At 32.4% G+C, this 18,033-nt stretch overlaps 1 protein-coding gene across 1 annotated transcript; it reads left to right on the top strand.

The window, feature by feature from the left end:
* Positions 1-154: 154 nt before the first annotated feature.
* Positions 155-17,440, top strand: LOC123702010 (digestive cysteine proteinase 1). The gene is made up of 15 exons (XM_045649649.1): positions 155-288; positions 500-587; positions 5,900-6,005; positions 7,104-7,227; positions 8,155-8,290; positions 8,835-8,950; positions 9,513-9,627; positions 10,146-10,226; positions 10,888-11,009; positions 11,795-11,896; positions 12,422-12,548; positions 13,337-13,442; positions 14,057-14,146; positions 14,920-15,017; positions 15,801-17,440. The coding sequence occupies exons 1-15, from the start codon at positions 228-230 to the stop codon at positions 15,985-15,987; spliced, it is 1,659 nt and encodes a 552-aa protein (XP_045505605.1). The 5' UTR covers positions 155-227; the 3' UTR covers positions 15,988-17,440.
* Positions 17,441-18,033: the final 593 nt, after the last annotated feature.

The following is an 18,033-nucleotide window of genomic DNA, read 5'->3' as shown; positions in this document are numbered from 1 at the left end:
CACGGGTATTATTAAAATATTCTGCCTTTTGTTTTAGGAAAACGATTAGCGTCTCATGCCCCAAATTCCATTTGCCTACCTACATGGCGTTGCATACTTTTCGCATATTTTCGTGTAGTCACAATTAAAATAAAGAACATGAACTGTCAGTTGTCAATGTTGTCATTTTACATTTGTCATTCTCATTAGGACGCAATCGGAGGCGGTTGTGCCGGTCCTATTTGAAAATGTTTTTGTTCATATTTCTATGTCTCTTCGTCGGTTGTTTGGGAGGCTTTATCAACAAAGGTAAACATTTAATTATTGTTTTTCTATATTTTATTTTGATATAAGTGCCAAGTTTTTGTAACGTAGTACGCATTTAATTACATCCAATTACCCACTACCTATTCTTTTTGTTTCATAGAATTCGAAGTTTCATTGTATGCTACTAAAAAAAAAATAGCGAAATATTATTGGTTCCAAATTAAAGCATAGCTTCTGTTTTATTTTTAATTAGATTCGCCACCACAATGGAACGACGTTTATACGGTCAAGGGTCTGTTGAACATACCTTACGCGGAATTACACGAACCGTTTTATGCGTGGTAAGTACCTAGGTAGTTTTTTCTTATTAATTGTAGTTCTAGTCGATCGATAGTATTTCTTTAGGACTAAATGCGAAGAAATAGTTTTATAGAATGTAAGGGCTTCTATAAAAGATATTTATTTGATTTGTTTTCATACTCTCTATGGATAAATAATCAATACATATAATAAAATTCTAGGAAAGTCGTGTCTGTACAATCAAAATATATAAAAAAAAATTAGCAGGTGCTATTATTAAATCGATCCCAAACCCAAAACTGCAGTTAAAAAATTTTTTGTCTGTTTGTCTGTTTGTCTGTTTGTCTGTATGTTCGTGCACGCTAATCTCAGAAACGGCTTATCCGATTAAGATGCGGTTTTCACTAATATATTGTGGTAATCTTCATTTAACATTTAGTGTTTATTTCATGTCAATCGGTTCGTAAATAAAAAAGTTATGACCATTTAAGTATTCACGGCGAACATTTGCTAAGGCATTCTATACACTGTACGATAAAACGTAAGTTATCTGTTACAATTATTATTCCTGTAAATGTCCAAGTGATCATATCGAAAGTGCCCAAGGGTGGGGGGGGGGGGGGGGGGTCAAATTTGAACTATTCTTACTTCTAGGTAAATTTTATACATAAATTAATGTCCTTTAAATTACATATGTCATATTATATTTTTAACCCCCGACGCAAAAAGATGGGTGATAAGTGTTTGACTGCTATGTGTGTCTGTGTGTGTGTGTCTGTTTGTGCCACCGTAGCTCGCTAACAGGTAATCCGAATTAGATGCGGTTTTTTTAGTTAGGCAGCATATTTTCCGACGCTGGTTGTTAGATAAAGTGTATCAAAATCGGTTCATCCCTTTATTATACCTAGGTATATTATTATAGGGGTAAATGTGGGAATGAAAAAAACGAAAGTTGTCAAATATAAGTACCTAAGTGATATATTAAATGAAATCAAACGACCTATCAGTAACAAATCGGTTCATCCATTTATTTGATATAGGTATAAAAGTGGTAATAAAAAAATGAATTTGTCAAAAATATACTCAAGTGACATATCAAATGAAAGGGCATGACGTGTAAAGTTTAATTAGACATATTTTATCAAAATCGGTTCATCCATTTATTATACCTTTTTATGGGTAAAAGTGGGAATGAAAAAAAACGAATATTGTCAAATATACCCAAGTGACATATCAAATAAAAGTGCATAACGGGTGAAGTACACTTAGTTATATTTTTATCCAATTCGGTTTATCCATTTATTAGATTACAGCGGTAAAAGTGGGAATGAACAATAATCGAATGTGGTCAAATAATATACTCACGCGGCATATCAAAATATGAAAGGGCAACGTGTGAATTACAATTAGTCATATTTTATCGAAATCGGTTCATCCGTTTATTACATTTAGGGCTTTTTAGGGGTGACAGTGGGGATAAATAAACCAAATGGAGCATCAAACTACAGGATATGACGTGTACATATAGGTACAATTACATATGGTTTACATCAAAATCGGTTCTGCCATTTACTAGGGATGGAAAGGGAAGTGTTGAAAGTCTGTGAAAGAAGAGGGGATACGGGAGCGAGAGGATAGCCACACCCTGGAAATTTTGAACTCTACTCAAAGCTACATAGGCCTGGCCCTTGGCAATATTTTTTCCTAAGTATACCACTTCTTTTGCCACTGTGGTCCATTACAATTTGTGCACGGTTACGGCCCAACTTAAAAGATGTCAAGGAGCAACAAACTTACCTATAGATATCAATATGATGTAGGAATGTAATATGGAGGTCTCGCTCACTTGAAAAATATATTACATGAAAATAAGAAACCGAAAGGAATAAATAATTATTTTACAAACTTCCCGACGATCTTTAAAATTAAGTACCAAATATTTTGATAATGAGGTATATTATGATGATGTTGGCATGGCAGCCCCGACGACTTTGTTTTTTTTTTATAAATATTTAAAATGGTATTTATTTTTAAAAATCTTCGGGAAGTTTGTGAAATTATTTATTCCTTTTTCTATGCACTTTTCTTCGTAGCGCTGTTTTTTTTTAATTTAATTTTTATTGCACGGTCTAAACGGTTTAGTTACTACAGGCGTGAGACAGGATTCAGGAAAGATCTGATTTGGATTTTGTGCTGGATTTGATAAAAACTGAGTATCGATTAAGCTGATCAGTTGCTGCACGATACATAGTTAAAAACATCCATACTAGGAAGGAAGGAAAAGAAATTTGCTCCCCTCCCCCCTGGTGCCTAAAAATAATATGACATAATTTAAAAGAAATTTTACGTAGAAAATTAATAAGGCATTTTTTTTTGTATTGTTTAGCTCAGTTTAGTAATAAATTTTACTTACAGTTCTTTTAATTATTTATGGTAGTCTGTGTTTACTCAATAATTTAAGATAAGTAGTAACTACTTACTATGCAGTCACTATTCCACGCGGACGAAGTCGCGGGCACAGCTAGTATAAAAATATATATTGAATTTATCACATAGTTTTAATATGTTAGATATTATGTATTTTTTAAAGTAAGAATTATTGTAGATGCCTATTATGAATATTTAGAATGTATCATAATTTTTGTATTCACAGTTTGGCATCTAGGTATTCCTTTTTTAGATAATTAATCAGTAAAACGAGTAGACAGTAATTTTAGGTGTCAGAATCATAAATTTTAGAAGAAGTATGTATGTAATTGTTTCAGTTTTATTTTTTAATTGAAATGAATGGCTACTCTATTAATGAAAAAAAAAAAAGATTATTCACAAATATTTCAGTGAAATTTACTTTATAATTATGTTTAATTTGATTTATCAAGTCAATGAAACAATACAGTAGGTATAGTTAACAGATGCTCAAAATAAATAAAAGTATGTTAAAATTATTATAAGAGTTAATAAAGTAAACATAGAAAACATTTACTTTATTTTAAAATTGGCAAAGAACAAAGAAATAGTTAACGCTTAAAATCAATTGAAGCGAAGCAGATATTTCAATAATTATTTGTATTGACCTATACAAAGGTCACATGATAAGCAGTTATTTACATACATGAGGCGTATGGATTTGCTGATTAAACAAATAATAAACAAAATATTGTATTATGATATTTATTACGGTCTACGACCTGAAATTGTGTCATTACTGTGTTGTAGTGAATATTAAGAGTTACATTTATTATTTACTACATTTTCGCCCGCGGCTTCGCGCGCTTTTTCAAAGGAAAACCCGCATAGTTCTCGTTCCCGTGGGATTTCCGGGATAAAAACTATCCTATGTCCTTTCTCGGGTGTCAAAATATCTCTATACCAAATTTCATGCAAATTGGTTCAGTAGTTTAGGCGTGATTGAGTAACAGACAGACAGACAGAGTTACTTTCGCATTTATAATATTAGTATGGATTTAATTTGAATAGTGGCAAAATATTGTAAGGCTATACAAATGTTATAAAGAGATTTTTTGATGTTTTATCAAAAATAATTATCAATTGAAGCTGTATTATATTTTGTACCAATGTTATACAGGATGTCCTACCGTTGGTATACTAAACTCAAAGGAGTTTATAGTTTTGCGTACACTGAGTACGCAAAAAATACTTAAAAATTCCAGACGCAATTTTTTTTTCCAATAGATGAATTCTTAAAACTATGTGTACAGTGTACCCCCCTAACAAGCAACCCGCCTAACTTTGCCACCCGCAAGTGAGCTATCTTTTAAAATTATGTTTTCATAGACAAAATGCTCACAATAGCGAAGCGGTACATGCCGGCTGCGCGAAGTTACAGAAGAAAACACGGCTTGTAAGGAAAAATTTAGCAAAAATTTTTTGACATAATTTTGTTGCTTATGTATTTTTTACATGATCAGTGTATGCAAAACTACAAATCGAAGGGATTTGTAGTATACCGATAGTGCTTAGTATACCGATAGTGAGTGTAATCTACAAAAAAATATTTAGGTACAGGGTGTCCTGAATAGCTAAATAATTTTTTTTGTAGATTTTAGGCTATCCTATATTCTACATAATACCTATAATTAATATTGCGGCAATGCAAACATAGAAATAATTTTAGTTTTGATCTACATTAAATACTCAATGTATTTCAAGTATTCAATAGAAAATGAATATTTCTGCACTGCTGAAAATATCTCCCAAAATATACCATTATTATTTTTTAAATACTGATTATCTGAGAATGATAGGAATTGGAATAAAATATAATAAATAATTTACATTCTAACATACTTTTAGCTTCACATATTGTGATAAAAAGCTCGTAAAATTTTCAAATATTTTCGCGATATGATTGAAATTTCCTACTTTGAATAACGAAGTAATTATTCTATTTACTTAAATTCATATACTGGGTGGAAATTTCCTATGGACCCTGTTAAATACTGGAGATGTAAAAATTTTAAAGAAATAGAACCTTTCAAGATTTTTAAGAACTCGTTTGCCACACCCGGCACGGGCCAAACTATTTTAAAAATTTTGTATTTCTACAAATTGTTCTTATAATCCATACGGAATATAATTTTCGTTCTATCTATACTTATATTATAAAGCTGAAGAGTTTGTTTGTTTGTTTGAACGCGCTAATTTCGGGAACTACTGGTCCGATTTGAAAAATTATTTCGGTATTAGATAGCCCATTTATCGAGGAAGGTTATAGGCTATATATCATCACTCTACGAACAACAGGAGTGGAGCCACGGGGGTGAAACCGCGCGGAGCAGCTAGTTACAAATATTTATGAATGATGCAACATTCATTTTAAAGATTATTGAACATAGGTCAAGGCATTTAACTGTATTTAGCGTTTTCTAACAGTGTGTTTGAATCAATAGATAATTATTTACTGTAGGTAATGTATGCACGATTGTTCTCGTGCACTTATAGGACGATAAATAATAAGGTAAAGGATGTTGAAGATGAAATATATGCGTAAATATAAATTTTATTTAATTTGTAACGACTTCAAGTCAAAATTATAATACAAATAGTTAATACGGACATACATAATTTATTTATAAATATCATGTATTCAAAATTTTAATAACTCAGGCCCCGGAATCACAGACACAATAGAAAATCTATTGTGTCGTGGACCGATCGGGGGCCGCTTGGGGCTCAATGGGTTAAAAAGATAGTTTCCAAATTGCAGATTTTTTGCAATCTAAAAAGGTCTATTACGTTTGATATAAATTAATAGCTATTCGGATCGGCTACACCTAATAGAATTGACTTGTACTTTAGTTAAAAAAAATCTAATTTATTCTATGAATTACAGGTACGACCGTAAGAATGCCAAGTCTCGCATCGACTACTATGGCGGTATGGTCAAGACGTACCAGCTGGAGGCAAGCGTGTTCCCGGAGTTTGGTACTTCCATCAAGGTATTGTATCTTTTATTAATTACTAGTTGCTTTTTTATGCGTTGATTACAATCCCTGTGCTTTATCATAAACGTTAGAAAAAAAGCCAAGTGCGAGTCGGACTCGCTCACCGAGGGTTCTGTATAAACCTGTTTTTTCTGTCATAACTATAAATTTCTACTTTTCACATTTTTTCCGAAAGTTTTGCAGAATTTGTCGAGCCGTTCTCGTGTTTTACATATTTGGAGATTGGAATTTTTTTTTTGTAAATATATAAATCTTATTTACTACGTAATGTCTATTATTACTTAAGTAATTATCCTGAAACCACCGACCAACCACGGACAAAAATGTAGCTTATTAAAAATAATTGAAATCTATTTGGTTGTTCTTGAGTTATTAATGTTGTAATTTACAGGACTTTTCTATAATTACAATATTGCTTGTTTTTGTTTTAAAACATAAACACGTGTAGTTTTCTGTATTATCATTTTAATAATTAATTAATTAATATCTATTATACCGGAAATATCGACTTGTGTTCATTGATTATTTTGTTTTTGATGTATATTTGTATTAATAGAAGTTTATCGTATTTCTGTTCGAAACTAAGCTAGTATGTTATTAATTTATGAAATTAATAACAACGCTAGATTTCCGCCCGAGGCTTCGCGTGCGTTTTCAAAGAAAAGTCCGCATAGTTGTTCCTGTAGGATTTCCGGGATAAACAGTAGCCTATGTCTTATTCTGGGTCTTCAGCTAAGTACTTACATTCTAAATTTCTTTGTAGTAAGAAGTATACCGAGTTAAGTTGTCTATACTTCTATACTAATATTATAAAGAGGAAAGGTTTGTATGTATGTATGGTTTTCACGCATAAACTACTGAACCGATTACAATGAAATTTAGCACACATATAGAGGGTAACTTGGATTAACACATAGGATGGTTTTAACCCGGAAATCCCACGGGAATGGGAACTATGCGGGTTTTGCCTTTGAAAACGCGGGTGGAAATCTCGTCAAAAATAAAGTACTTAGTTGGTACACAATATATTGGCTATAAGCTATTTCTTCCATCTCTATTTTGTGATTAAGTTTCCATTATTTTCTTTAATAGATAGCACCAATAACCACGGAGCAAGTGCTGAACCAACAGACATGCCTACAAGTGAACGGTAGCAGTGATAACAGTATCAACGTCCAATCGGTGTTGCCTGATATGACAGATTTCAAATTTGTCGGTAAGTAAACAAGATGAATCTACCCTCAATTATCTACACTAATACTATAAAGAGGAAAACTTTGTTTGTTTGTTTGATTGTATTGAATAGGCTCATAACCTACGGGACCGATTTTGATGAAATTTGGCACAGACAATCTTTAGACCCTGAGAAAGAACATAGGCTACCTTTTATTGCGAAATATGTACCAAGGGCAAAGCCGGGGCGGACCGCTAGTTTTTAATATTTTAATGAATTCCTATCTCAAACAATTTTTTAACTCAAATATTTATTCAGACTGACTTTTTCTAGAAGCACTTTTGAATCGTCATTATATATTTTGAACATTAACCGCCGATTCGGGAAGCAGTATCTATGGAGAAGAACTGGCAAGAAACTCCCTAGTTGCTCTTTTAAATTTTATTCAGTGTTGCTTGATATAAGCAAACTATTTGAAGGTTTTTTAATTAAATATTAAAAATGGGGTTCAGGATGTAACTGATTCCTTGCTCTCTGATTTTTTACGTAGGATTTGAATGGTGAGACTAGCTAGTTATAGAATATTTATCAATCAATTGACATAGAGTGAATACAATTCCTTTGTGATGATATTTCATCTCTTTCTATTTGCATTTTAAGTCTTATTTCAAGTCATTTTTCCTAATTTGAGTTTTTTAGAATTTATTTTACCAATAAGTGTATATATATTTTCACTCTAGTGGGTCCTCTTCACAATGGGCAGCGCTGGCCCAACAAATTGATTGGTGTTTGCCGCCATTACGGCGATTATGAAAAAACATCCACAATGAGGACGATTATAGACATTTAGGCCTTCTACACTATCGCGATTGCCTCTAATCGCCAATACTGCCCATTGTGATGAGGGCCCATTATATTTTTTGCATATATGTACTAATATCTCGTAGCTTATAATTTGTAATCTTGTAGGCACCGAAACGATGCAAGACTCGGACACGTCGAAATGGCGGATGGTGAACACGATCGGCGATAAAGTGAACAAATACACAATGTGGGTGAAGTACAGGAAAAGCTTGAGAGGGGATGTCTTACCTATACCTGTGAGGTTAGTAATTAGGCAAGAAAACCTATGTTTAAGCGAAAAAATTAATTATTATATTTATATTTTAATTAAGAAGAAATCAAAAGAAGTTTATTACTACAAATATAATATATAATATATACGTATAATAAGGTTTTTAAATGATTCGAGTTCAATTCAAGGCATAATCGCGCTCAATAATTGTCTGAAGGAAAAGTCTGCTTATGCGTTTATGAGGCAGAGTTTACTTATAAGTTCTACAATGGACTTTGAACATTAATTGCACGAAATAAGGTGTTCATTTCAATGAATATTTAATTTAATGGCGCTGACCTTTTTGGACGATCTTTTTTCGATAGGCGATTTATGATTCGATTTAGAGTTTTGCATTGCTCCGCTCTATTGGTCTAAGCGTGACGATATTATATAGCCTATAGCCTTCTATAAATGGACTCTCTAACAGTGAAATATTATTCAAACCGGACCCGTGGTTCCTGAGATAAGCGCGTTTAAGTAAACAAACTTTTCAGCTTCAGTATAGATTTTGATTAACTTTTTATCCTTTTAGGTACGAAATGAAAGGCTACAACTCTCTCCTGGGTTCACACTACGACCATTATTACATTGACTACACCGACTACGATGTGGATGATATTAATCAAGATGTCTTCAAAATTGATCCAAGTGAGTTTCTGATGGAAACTAAAAATAAAATTAATCCTTATTTTCAATGTATTTAAGTATTATATTTTTCTGTCGAATTTCTTATCTTATATTTGGTAACATTTTTATTCTTCATAATATAGTGTAATTTTTAAATGAAATTATTGTTTTATTCATGTAGTAACTTGCTGAAATCCCGACTTCAGTGTAAAAAAAGTAGTTACCGTTTATTTCCTTCCAAATATCAAAAAGTCTTGTTGATTATAACATCTATAATATATTCAGTTATTATGAATACCCATTATGAACATATTCTATTATAGTATTTAAAAAAAATGGTTGCCTGTAAAGTCGGTTTTACGGGCGAAGATTTTACGTGACAACGTCTCTCTCTCGTTCGGTGACTTATCGTAACGTTACCGAGCGTTACACTTTTTCATAAGTGACTCCCAGCCGCAACCTAATTTAAGACGTTGTCACGTCAAAATGTATGTACCTACATTCAAATTATGTTCTATTTTATTTTATTGTCTTATCTCAATAAATTTTCTTATATAATATAATGATTAAATCGTTTTTCCAGGCTACAAATGCACGTCGTTCCCGGGCCCCGGCAACAAGCACTACGCTACGTTCAACCCGATGAAGGAGTTCGTACATCCCGTACACGATGTACATGTTGATGATGAGTTCGATAGGTTTGTTCGTTCATTCTTACAATCGTTTATTTATAAATTTATTTCTTCGTTTTTTCATTCATTAATTCTATCATATTTAACTATTTCTATTATCCTAAATCCTAACGATCCTAATCCTACGATTTCTGCTTATCTTTCAAATTTTTCTACTAGTTTTTCTACTAGTTTTATTAGTTCTACTACAAACACTACGCTACGTTCAACGATGAAGGAGTTCGTACATCCCGTACACGATGTACATGTTGATGATGAGTTCGATAGGTTTGCTCGTTTTTTTATTCGTACATTCATTTGGTCATTATATTATATCCTCCTAATGGCCGATTCTACTAAAGTTATTTATCCTATCGCATAACAAAATAATTTTAAATTTCTAAAAATATGAAATGTACGATGTTGCAACATCAAGTCATGTTTTATCGACACCACTATATTTTATTCATAATATGTTTTTTTTCTGAAGTTTCATGAAATATGTGAATGTTTTGTTTCAATAAAATATAATATTTTTTTTACAGATTCCAAACGAAACACAGCAAACAGTATGCCAGTGAAATTGAACACGCCAAGAGATTGAATATATTCAGACAGAACCTTAGGTAAGTTATTGTTTATATTTCTAAGTAAGTACTATTATTCAATCTACACTAATATTATAAAGAGGAAAACTTTTGTTTGTTTGATTGTAATGAATAGGCTCATAAACTACTGGACCGATTTTAAAAATTTTTTCACCTTTCGAAAGTTACATTATCCACTAGTAATATAAGCTAGTTTTTATCCAGGAAATCCCACGGGAACGGGGACTATGCGGGTGTTTCTTTGAAAACGCGGGCGAAGCCGCAGGTGGAATGCTAGTTTGATATAATGTCAAGGCTTGAGTTGTAATTTGTATAAGTATAAAATATACGTAAAAATAATCGCAGTTCGTAATGTACATTTTGACAGTATTTATCTGTGCAAGATTGCAAATTTATTAAAAACTTTGTAAAAAAAAAACGTTCGCAACGTTGAGTTAAACAAAATGAATAAATCGTGTTTAAAATCCGTTAAAAAGTAATTAATTAAGCTATTGCATAGCTTCTATCGCGGGCCTTGAGCGCGGGGACCGAATCGAGAAATTCCGTAACGAAAAAACCTCACGCTCCCCACTCCGACGGGCGGAGGTGTGGCTTGAAGGCATAGCATGCAATAGCTTTACCGCGGCAGTCCCCGAGTGACACACGTCGTTTTTTTAATAATCTCTTTTCCCTTACACAGATACATTCACTCAAACAACAGAATGCGTCGTGGTTTCACACTATCAGTGAACCACTTGGCTGATCGAACTGATGATGAACTGTCTGCGCTACGAGGACGCAAGTACTCCGGGCCTAACCCTGGTGAGTGTCAACCTTTACTATCTATACTAATATTATAAAGAGGAAATGTTTGTAATTATGTATGTATGTATGGTTTTCACGCATAAACTACTGGACCGATTTCAAATATTCTTTCACCATTAGAAAGCTGCATCTTCACTGAGGTAGGCTAGGTTTTATCCCGGAAATCCCACGGGAATGGGAACTATGCGGGTTTTTCTTTGAAAACGCGGGCGAAGCCGCAGGCGGAAAGCTAGTAATCTATAAATACAAGTGAGGTGTGGGGAGCTGGTGCAAATGACACGACCGTCTAGGTTGAACTTATGATTTATTCTGTCTTACTGTCCAACTAAGTTATTAGTATGAATGTATGTATATTATATACGAATACATAGTAAGATACAATACAAATACAAAAGCAACAACACATATATTCCCAAAACAAATACGCAAGAACAAAAATATTCGTAAAGGAATCTATACTAATATTATAAAGTTCAAGAGTTTGTTTGTTTGTTTGAACGCGCTAATCTCAAGAACTACTGGTCCGATTTGAAAAATTATTTCGGTGTTAGATAGCCCATTTATCGATGAAGCTATAGGCTATATATCATCACGCTAAGACCAACAGAAGCGGAGCCACGCTGGTAAAACCGCGGAGCACAGCTAGTCTGTATAATAAAAATTAATCGCCAAAATATGTTTAGCTAAGCGTAAAACTCAAGAAGGGCTCTACTAATTCTGCAAAGGTTTTTATGGAGAGAAAAAACGAAAAAGGGGCAATTATTTTTTTATTCTGTTAACAGGTCTACCTTTTCCATACGGCAGTGCTGAATTAGAAGACATGAGCGTGAAACTGCCCCCAGAATTCGACTGGAGGCTGTTTGGTGCTGTTACACCAGTTAAAGGTAAATAATAAAATATATATTATGAATAAAACATTATTTTAAACCTAGTCCAAAGGTAATATTTAATGTAACTTGTGTGTCATTGTGTTTATTGTAATATTGTGGATTCAAATAAATAATATTTCTTTATTTCTTATTTGAATTGAAATAAAAATAGAATTGAATTGAAATAATTAGGCCGGTTGCAGAGCTTCACCGACCATCAGTGCGTACGTCAGTCGCGCTTGTCATATCTATACATATGACAAGCGCGAATTGAAATACATAAAACCGTTCATAGCTTGACCGATCATACGCACGCGTATTTCCATACATATGACAAGCGCGACTGACGTACGCACTGATGGTCGGTGAAGCTCTGCAACCGGCCTTAACATATGAATTTAAAAGAAATTCAATTTCAAATGGCTTGAATGATGGTTAAATAATGGTTTAAAAATAGCTTAATTTTATTACATACATCTCAGTGCAACTCGAATATATTTTTCTATATTTGATTTGAATTTGATTTGATTTCTATTCCAGATCAATCGGTGTGCGGTTCGTGTTGGTCCTTCGGTACAGTGGGTGCAGTGGAAGGAGCCCTATTTCTGCATAACGGAGGTCACTTGGTTAGACTGAGCCAGCAAGCGCTCGTTGATTGTTCTTGGGGGTGAGTTTATTCAAATTCAAATTCGATATTTGATATTCGACATTCGACATTCGACATTCGACATTCGAAATTCGACATTCGACATTCGACATTCGAAATTCGACATTCGAAATTCGAAATTTGACATTCCACATTCGACATTCGACATTCGACATTCGACATTCGACATTCGACATTCGACATTCGATATTCGAAATTCAAATTCAAATGTTATTAGAGAATGAAGTAGTATTGTATTCTTTATGTGTGTAATAATGTGCTTGATTTTATTCATGTACGTTATACGCTCGATCAAAAGGAAATATAATACAAATCAATTATTCTATGTACGTGATACAAATATATTTAATAACTAGATTTCCGTCCGCGGCTTCGCCCGCGTTTGCAAAGGAAAACTCGCATAGTTCCCGTTCCCGTGGGATTTCCGGGATAAAAACTATCCTATGTGTTAATCCAAGTTACCCTCTATATGTGTGCTAAATTTCATTGTAATCGGTTCAGTAGTTTTTACGTGAAAGAGTAACAAACATCCATACAAACTTTCGCATTTATAATATTAGTAGGATTCATTCATTTATTCAAGTAACCAGCAGTCATTTTGTTAATAACAATTAATAACTTAAAGCCCTTCTAGCTTTTAAATCGATCGAAATGTAAAAAATATGTAATGACGATTCAAGTGCTTCTAAAAGAAGTCTAATTGAATAAATAAATGTTTGAGTTTGAGTTATATATAAAATAAATATTGTCTATTAAGTTATATGAGTTATATTGTATTTTCTTTACAGTTTCGGTAATAACGGTTGTGACGGCGGCGAAGATTTCCGCGCCTATCAGTGGATCATGAAGCATGGTTTGCCGACTGAGGAGGACTATGGCGGATATCTTGGACAGGTGATAAATCCTACTATCACTACATAGTATAAAACAAAGTCGCTTTCTCTGTCCCTGTGTCCCTTTGTATGCTTAAATCTTTGGAACTACGCAACGGATTTTGATGCGGTGTTTTTTAATAGATAGAGTGATTCAAGATGAAGGTTTTAGTATATAATTTATAAGTTATAAGACAAAGCGGGCGCAGCCGCGGGCGGTTAGCTAGTTTTATAATAAAAAGAGTGTGACCCACATGTGTCAGAAGTGAAACTTCTTTGGCAAGATTCAAAGATACATAAATCGTCGTCGACATGACATATGTATAAATAAACATACATATAAATGTAACCGACTCACTCGATATAATATATACAGTTTTATTGAAACATTTATAAAAATTTCATGAGTTTATCTAATAAAAAAGCATCTTATGATAAGTGGTCCGCCCCGGCTTCGCCCGTGGTACATATTTCGCAATAAAAGGTAGCCTATGTCCTTTCTCGGGTATCAAAATATCTCCATACCAAATTTCATGCAAATTGGTTCCGTAGTTTAGGCGTGATTGAGTAACAGACAGACAGACAGAGTTACTTTCGCATTTATAATATTAATATGGATTTAAATTTTGTTTACAGGATGGCTATTGTCACATTGACAATACAACTTTGATAACATCAATCAAGGGATGGGTTAATGTCACCACTAAAAATGAGAATGCACTTAAGGTATAGTAATATTTACTACTAGATTTCCGCCCGCGGCTTCGCCCGCGTTTGCAAAGGAAAACCCGCATAGTTCCCGTTCCCGTGGGATTTCCGGGATAAAAACTATCCTATGTGTTAATCCAAGTTACCCTCTATATGTGTGGTAAATTTCATTGTAATCGGTTCAGTAGTTTTTACGTGAAAGAGTAACAAACATCCATACATCCATACAAACTTTCGCCTTTATAATATATATTAGATTCGATATTATTCAATTGATATAAGAATTTACAACTCTCAAAATTACTTATTACTTAATTTAATTCAATTTATATATGAATGTGCCCCCAAAAATAATAAAAATATTTTGATTTTTATTTATATCAAACATTTTATATAAAATAAAAAATAAAAAATCCTTTATTAGATTAAAAAAAAAGACGTTTGACTGTTTAAAATATAATAAAAATTACAAATATAAATTAGCAACGACTAAAGTAACTCTCATTACATAATATATTAATAATACAATAAATTAATTAATTCTCTTATTATATAAATTTATAATTAAGACACATTAAGACACATAAAACTGAAAGAATAGAATAAATTAGATTGCTCAGGCGGGTCACGAGTGGCTGAGTTGGTGAGGCATCCGCCCCGGAATGGCGCGAAGGATGCGGGTTCGAGTCCCGCCTCGTGATCGAATTTTTTCTATTCTTTATAAATTTATATTTATAAAGCATTTGAATGCCATAAAAACCAAAAAATATAATTCTCTTATTTATTTATAGTTGGCAATCTTCAAGCACGGTCCAATTTCAGTGGCCATCGACGCGAGTCACAAGAGTTTCAGCTTCTATTCCAACGGAGTGTACTATGAGCCAAAATGGTGAGTTATTATTGTTTTAAGATACGAAATAACTTTATTTTTATGCACACAATATAATAGAACCTATAAACAACTGGCATTTCAAGTAGAAGTTTTCATATAGTAAATAACATTTTATATGTATGTAAATAAATGTAAATTTAAAAAACACTGTCATCGGAAATTCCGAGAAAAATTAGAACTTTTACCGCGGTAAAAAGTATAATATAGATAGACTAGCGGTCCGCCCCGGCTTCGCCCGTGGTACATATGAAAAATAGATGTTGGCCGATTCTCAGACTTACCCGAGATGCACAGAAAATTTCATGAGAATCGGTCCAGCCGTTTCGGAGGAGTATGCAGACTAACATTGTGACACGAGAATTTTATATATAAGATTTATATATAAGACAGTCTAAACTATCTTCATACCTACATAAAAATATGACTAAAAAGTAACAGGTTGGGTCAATATATAGACTCTTCGTGGACAGATGGAAAACAATGTCTTGAGACATTGGATTAAAATCCCTCAAGCACATTATGATTTAATATAGTATTGTTAATAATTAATTGTGGAATTTTAATACTAACATAGTTTTTAAGGTAACAAAATACTAACAATTATATGGATATTGCAATTATCTGAAATAAATCAAATAAATAAAAATAGGCTACAAATCATCATGTTAAGATGGAGCATAGGCAATGCGGGTAAAACCGCACAGCACAGCTAGTTTATCTATATTTTTGATTGTGTGCTTGAAATAAAATTTAATTCACCATATAATTATTTGATTACAGCAAGAACAAGGTAGAAGAGCTCGACCATGCTGTACTCGCAGTGGGTTATGGAATCCTCAACGGGCAAAAGTATTGGCTTATCAAGAACTCCTGGTCCAATTTATGGGGCAACGATGGATATGTGCTTATGAGCATGAAGGAGGACAACTGTGGAGTACAGGCTGCTCCTACTTATGTGCTTATGTGAATGAATGAATGAATAAGGAGGGGGGGGGATTGGTAGTTAATAAAAAGGGGGAGAAAGTTGCTAAGTTTACGAGCAAGGGGGTAAACTTACGGGAGTTAAGATGAATGAATAAGTGAGGGGTGGAGGGGGGATTTGTAAGTTAATAAAAGGGGGGAGAAAGTTGCTAAGTTTACGAGCAAGGGGGTAAACTTATGGGAGTTAAGTTAGAGGGGAATAAGTCACTAAGTTTATTTTCTCGAAAACTTGTTTTAGGGTATCCTTAAGTGAGTTTGGGGCATAAATATTATGAATAAAGAAAGTCTAATGTGAAATTACTTCAAAATACTGTAATGATAAGTGGTCAGTTTTATGTGGAATGAAGAGAATGCTATTATATTATTGAATAAATGTGGGTAGTTATAAAAATGTCTAAATACTTGAAAATGCGGGTAGAATAATTCAACATAAAACATAATATGACCACTTATTTTATTTTACTATCTATAAGAGATTATGAAGGTCTTGCAAAAGTTTGTATATCCCTGTGAATTTTAAGTTGTTATAAATTTAAGTACAATTTTCTAGTTTAATAAAATAAATAAAGTGCAAAATTACGCTCGCTTTTACATTTTAGTATTTCAAATGTCAAGTTTTATATATTATAATGCTTTTAAATAGGTTAACTATATATTTTTTCATATAACGTTACTTTAAAAAAATTGCTCATATATGTATAAAATACTCTGTAGTTTAAAAAAGTGATAGAAGTGGTATTTCAGAGAATATTATAAAATTTTAAACACTAACGGTCTTACTAATAAAATGTTACCCATTCGCTATGCAATGGATTAGTTATTGCAATAACCTGTCTTGTTTTTATGATTGACGTTTCATGTGAGCAAGAGCAGGACATAGCAATGGTAGAAAATGGTAGAAATTTATCCATTGTTTAACTTTTTATTAGTAAGGCCATATGATTCGTTTTTCTTATGCACATGTGGCATTTTTAATTTTTTTTTTGTATAAAAAATATTAAAACTTAACTGTCGCAAGGAAAATGCATCATTTAATTTTGGTTTAGAAACTGAATAAAATACTTGATAAACTAATAATTTTCTGCATCATTGAGATTAGAGATAATGCTAATTATACACCACATAGATTTGCATGATAATTGGCATGATACATTTTGCTTGCTAATGTTTACTGTATTGTAAAACGTAAAATTTCATCTATAACTATAAAATACCGATTTAATTGTTAAAATAATAAATAGTAGAGATCTAACCATTGGTAGGGAAACCAAATTGTTTTACAATATATGAAAAACTTATTAAATTTGTAGATGCTATTATTTAGATTTCATAGACTATGTTAAGTTACTATTGAATCTCTAAAACGAATTTCATTTCGCAGCATTCCATGATATTACTTGTTTAAGAATTATTTTGTATAATAAACTCTTTATAGAAAATTTGAGTTTTATTTTATGAGACAACCCAAAGAGACCGCACTCGTAAGATACTAAAAATATCACAGAACAGTAAAAACCAATTGAAGTGCAATAAAGTATGAAAACCACTGTCGCTAAACCCACACATTTAAACCGATAGCTAATCACTGTTCTGTGAAAAATATTATTTATTTTTCATTTAAAAAAATATAGATACAAAATTTTTTGTTCAAACAATTCAAAATTAACTTAAAATAAACATTAGTATTACGCAATTTACGCACTATTTACGCAATTTTTCATAAAAATTTAATTATAGATTGAAACTAAAAAGTAAAAACTTAAATTTTATACAATTTGTTTAAAGTGTTAACAATATGCTTTTTGAACGAGCTTAGTTTTGAAAAATAAATATCTGTGTTATGATCAACTGTATTATACATGGATACATACAGAATGTATATATTGATATTAAAGTAACTATGTGCTTTAAAAACATTTACATACCTATGTAAATAATAAACACTAATATCTCTGGCATGAAAAACTATCTAGATTGTCGATAATTGCTCTAAATTTTGCGTATAATTGAATCTAGTGTCTATTTTATCTAG

Source organism: Colias croceus, chromosome 22, assembly GCF_905220415.1.
Source record: "Colias croceus chromosome 22, ilColCroc2.1".
NCBI lineage: Eukaryota > Metazoa > Arthropoda > Insecta > Lepidoptera > Pieridae > Colias > Colias croceus.
Note: the sequence above shows the minus strand (reverse complement) of the source record. Positions and strands in the feature narration are given on the sequence as shown.